Raw genomic sequence first — 5,000 nt, forward strand, 5'->3', positions numbered from 1 at the left:
GAATTTTTTGTCTCGCCCACATACTTTGCCCCACATTTTTTGCAAAAAATCAAATACACGATATTTTCCGATTTTGGGCAGAATTTTTGGTCTAATTTTATTATTGATTTGTCCCGTGCGTTTCTCACGAATGTCAATCTCGTAAAATATCTGCTCAGAGGTTGCCGTTTCATGGTTTGTAAGGTTGGTAATTTAGCCCGAACAAGCAAGTCCTGCAAATTCTTGTTCCTTCTGAACGCAGATATTACTCTTGATTGCGGCATCCAATCGGTTGGTCCCAAGATCTCTGCAAAGTTCTTCTTTATTCTGTTATGGAGAACCTTGGCCACCGAGAAGTACGTTGATATAAATGGGATAAGCTTGTCTGGGTTTTTGGTTCGTTTCTCTTGATATGATTTCAGACATTGTCTTAGAAATGACCTCGAATAGCCTCGTTTTTTCAGGGCATTAAATAGAACCTTCACCGCTTCCCAAAAATCTTCCATCCTGGTGCAGATTCGATAGAACCTGAGGATTTGGGACTTCACAATCCCTTTGAAAGTATGGGCCGGATGAAAACTCATTTTGTGGACTAGGGCGTGAGTATCCGTGATCTTAAAGTAGACTTTTATATCTAATTGGTGATCAATATTAAATTTTGGTCCCTTGAATACCGTAGTATCTAAAAAGTTGATTGAATCTCTGTTTATTTCTGCTTTAATTTGTATTGATGGGTCGTGTGAATTTAGAATATTTACAAAATTTTGGAACTCCGCCTCCGTCCCGGTCCATATGCCCCATATGTCATCCAAATACCGCAGATAGCCTATCGGTTTTTGGACACATTTGGCCAAAACTTCACATTCCCAATTTGCCATGAAGATATTTGCATAAGATGGGGCGAATTTCTTCCCCATCGCTGTTCCTTTTATTTGGAGGTAATATTTTTCATCAAAAACAAAGTCGTTCCTGGTCAAATTTATTTCTAATAATTTCAATAAATCCGAATCTGGTCGCGTAGGGTCTGGAAACTTCTCAAATATTCTCCTGACGCATTCTATCCCCGCTGAAATCGGGATGTTTGTGTACAAGCTTTCAACGTCCATAGAGAAAAAATAAAAATCGGAAGCGACTCGCACCCTTTTAACCATTTCGATAAAATGGTACGTGTCTCTAACAAATGATGGATGCCTCGTTGAGAGCGGGTTCAAGTAGTGGTCCAAGAATTCGGCCGTGGCATACGTGTCACTCCCGCAATCCGAAACTATCGGTCTCCCAGGCGGGACTTCATAAGGAATTGTCCATTTTTCCGGGTCCTTGTGGATTTTGGGAAGTATGTAAAAACGTCGCTCTCTAGGATTTGACTGTCCTATTAAATATTGGCTTTGTTTGGCATTTATAAATTTATTCTTTTTTAAGTTATTGACAATTTCGGCCACCATCGGCATCGTATCCCAATAAATTGGTTTAACCAGTTTTTTATAATATTCAGAATCATTTAATTGTCGTTCAACCTCCATTATGTACTGTTCCCTACTCAGGATGACAATTGCAGAACCTTTGTCAGCTGGTTTTATAACAATGTGCTTAGCTTTCATCAGCTCTCTCAAAGCTTGCACTTCCTCCACTGACAGGTTTAGCTTTTCTGGTGACTTTATATAATGGTCGCCAAATGTTTTTAAGTCCAAATCTATTAATTGGCCAATTTCTAATGGTAAATCGCCTATTGGAGGGATCCATGTGGAAGGTCCGACAAAATGTGGCGGCTCCCTTTTCCCCGAGTCCCTAAAATATGCTGTTAATTTTAATTTCCGATGGTAATTTTGTATATCCAATTGAAATTGAGCCTTCTGGTCCTTAGCAAGTCCCAGCGTGGGTATAAAAGACAGACCTTTGCTCAAGACCGAATGCTGTAGGTTTGTTAACTTGAAATGTTTGGCTAAAACCACCACATCCTTCGCCACCAAGGATCGAGCATCCCTAGTCACTCGGATGTGTGCTCTTTCTGCCCTTGCCCGGTCATGGCTTAATGGGCGGGTGCGTTTAAAAACGTCATCCAGTGATTAAAAATGGCTGTCGCGGTCTCCTCCGTCCAATGGATGTCGTCTGGTTCCACCTCAAATTGGTTAGCAGGCAATAATGGAATATACCCCATATTCCTCTCAATGTGTTCATTGATGATTTGGAGATTGTCCTTCTCCTCTGTGGGGAGTAAGTCCGAGAAATTAATTAATGGAACCCACACTTCTGCATAGGGAAACTTCCTCTTAGTGGACCGTATCGCCCCTTGCAGGTTCTTAATAGTGGTCTCCCTGGATTTATTCCCCCTACAGTTTATTCCAAACGCCAGTACGATCTTTTCTACCACCAAGCTCTCCGGCGCCAATGTCTTCTCCATGAGCGCTTGCCCATGGCGAAAGTGGCTTCCCGGGAAGCTGTCAAGCTGCAGATTGGCATTCCAGTAGGGTGGTATGCGAGCTAAGTTGGAGTCTCCAATAATCAGCCACTTTTTGGTGACCTGTAAGTCCCAGTCCGTGAGACGTCTCTGCGTATTCTGGTGGCAATTCACCCAATATCGCCGGGGGTTCGGGCCCACAAATTTCTCAAAAGACTCATGGAAGACCTCCTCCAGATCCGTGTCCTCATTCTCTCTGTGGAACGTGATCAATTCTGGTCCCACCATCATGCGTGACATGTCTTCTTCCTCAGACTCTGAGTCTCCAGTCCTACAGCTTACAGGTATTACTACGGGAGGGGTTGGAGACTGCCGACTCTGAATCACCTCGGAACCATCTGCTTGAGGACCCATTGGCAACTCCTCCTCCACATTCTCCTCGGTCAGGACCACCCCTCTGGTCCTTCTGGATGTCCGCGGTGCCTCCTTGCATTCGTCTATCGTCGTAAGCAGTGCTGGGATCACCTCTATCCCTAGCTGTCTACTCTCTTTCCTCACTACCCTCTGCTCCCTAGGAGGTTGTACCTCTTCCATCCCTTGGTTCTCTATCTCTTCCCTGAAGGCTGTCAGTCTAGCCTTGACCACTGGCACATTTCGAACAATAGGAGTTGATTGTTGAGGAGCTTGTGCCTGTTTCGGAACTGACTCCCTGACAGGGTCTCCCCCGTCGATCCTGGCCACTATGAGAGCCTCCGCATAATCGATCACTTCCTGTGAAAGGCGGGGTAGGTTACGCTTGGCCCATCTCACTGCCACCTCATATGCAGTAGTCCAATCTGGGGTCAGGGAATCCCCCAAATCCTCCAGACTATCTTCCAGACAGTCCTGGTAATGTTCTGACAAGATCTGACAAGTGGTATGCCCCCAGTTCTTGGCATTTCCCACTATCAAGTCCAGAGCATCTCTCTTGGGGAATGCAGGTTTAATCATGGTCGACAGAATATCAACCATCTTTGCAATCATCCGCGGTTGAGGTCTTCCTTCCATCGGATCCACGTTCTGCAAGTGGTGGAGCGTCTTAATCACACCATGCAGTTTGCGAACCAATTTGCCAAATCTGGCATTCGCTGGCTGACGTACCACCTCTAGTCCCCCTGATTGTGAGTGAGGTGCCCGCCGCTCTTGTCCTTTCTGACCTTGCCGCGCCACCGCTGCATAAGAACGAAAACCAGAACTGACGTTTCGAGAGGACCTCGGAGGAGGCACAGGCTGGTTAGGAATGAGGGATTGAGCCCTTCCTCGACCAGGATAGGGGAATTGATCCCCCCTCCTGGAGCGAAAGGGAATCGCACGGTCCTTCCGTCCTTGGTACCTCCCGTCGTCACGTTCCTTCCACTGATGTGTGGGCTGGCGTCTCCGCCCATTGCGGACAACAGTCCACCCACCATCCATCATACTTTTTTTTGAATCTCTGATTCCTTTTTATGGTAATTGATGTATAATAATGTTTTTAATCTTTTATTTAATAGTTAGGAGTTGCCTTTGTATCCTATGCAATCACTATCTACAAATCTATTTTATTTAAGATGTTATGTATAATTGATTTTTAATCTTTTATTTATTCAATAGGAGTGGCCTTTGTTATATATGTAATCACTATCTATTAATATAAAACAATAAACAAAAAAAATCCAAAAAAATGTTTTATATAAAAAAATAGTTCTAATTCCTAATGAGTATAATTAAATGTAAGTGTGCCTTGACAACGTTTCGGCTCATCCAGAGCCTTCTTCAGGTAAATGGCACAATGAAACAATGAAAATGCAATTAAGCTCTTCCTGGCGAGAGATGTTGTCTCTGCAACGACCAAACTCCAACTGAGCAGCTGTGAGTCTGCGATCCTTTATATACTTGTGAAACCAGCCCGCCCCCAACTCAAATTGAACACGCCCACTCCATGTACAATGAAAAAGCAAACCTCATGAAATAACCTTGTAAATATCCAACCCTATTAGTTTATACACTTATGTACACTTAGTATTTAACTTTAAAGTACATATATATCCCCACAAATGTATTGTACATATTTACAACTCTTTAATTATGCATGCATTATATTTTAATCGTATTAACCTATTTTAACATCATGAATTAACTGTCCATTTTAATATCCCACTAATTATGCACCTATGATATTTTGATCTTGTTTAACACCATGAAATTGTGTTATTACCGTGTAATACAACACATGTATGTCATAATACAACATTCACACAATATACAGTTTTCATATTTACTATATACATGTAATTCACATCCCACTAGGGTTAGAAAGGTGTCCAGGGTTATATACAATTATAGGGTTGAGGTTAGGGTTAGCACTCAGTAGGGCCATAGTACATCCACTAGGTTAGGGTTAGTATAGCTGGGGTTGGGGTTAGGGTTAGGGTTGGGGTTAGGGTTAATATAGCCAGGGTTGGGGTTAGAGTTAGGGTTGGGGTTGGGGTTAGGGTTAAGGTTAGGGTCAGGGTTAGGGTTAGGGTTAAGGTTGGGGTTGGGGTTGGGGTTAGGGTTAGGGTTAGGGGTTAGGGTTAGGGTTAGGGTTGGTTAGGGTTAGGGTTAGGGT

General features: G+C 43.3%; 1 protein-coding gene across 1 annotated transcript in view; it reads right to left on the minus strand.

Annotated features, from left to right (window-relative positions):
• LOC147171766 (uncharacterized) overlaps nt 1-3,385 on the minus strand; it is a 3,683-nt gene extending 298 nt beyond the window's left edge. The window contains exons 1-2 of the mRNA XM_086079799.1: nt 2,219-3,385; nt 1-1,295 (exon numbers count right to left, since the gene is read on the minus strand). The exon at nt 1-1,295 is cut by the window's left edge and continues 298 nt beyond it. Of these exons, the coding sequence (XP_085935925.1) occupies nt 1-1,295; nt 2,219-3,385 (2,462 nt within the window). The remainder of the gene's footprint in view (nt 1,296-2,218) is intronic.
• Nucleotides 3,386-5,000: the final 1,615 nt, after the last annotated feature.

Source organism: Leptonotus elevatus, chromosome 7, assembly GCF_054856555.1.
Source record: "Leptonotus elevatus isolate MCC_2025b chromosome 7, RoL_Lele_1.0, whole genome shotgun sequence".
Taxonomy (NCBI): Eukaryota; Metazoa; Chordata; class Actinopteri; order Syngnathiformes; family Syngnathidae; genus Leptonotus; species Leptonotus elevatus.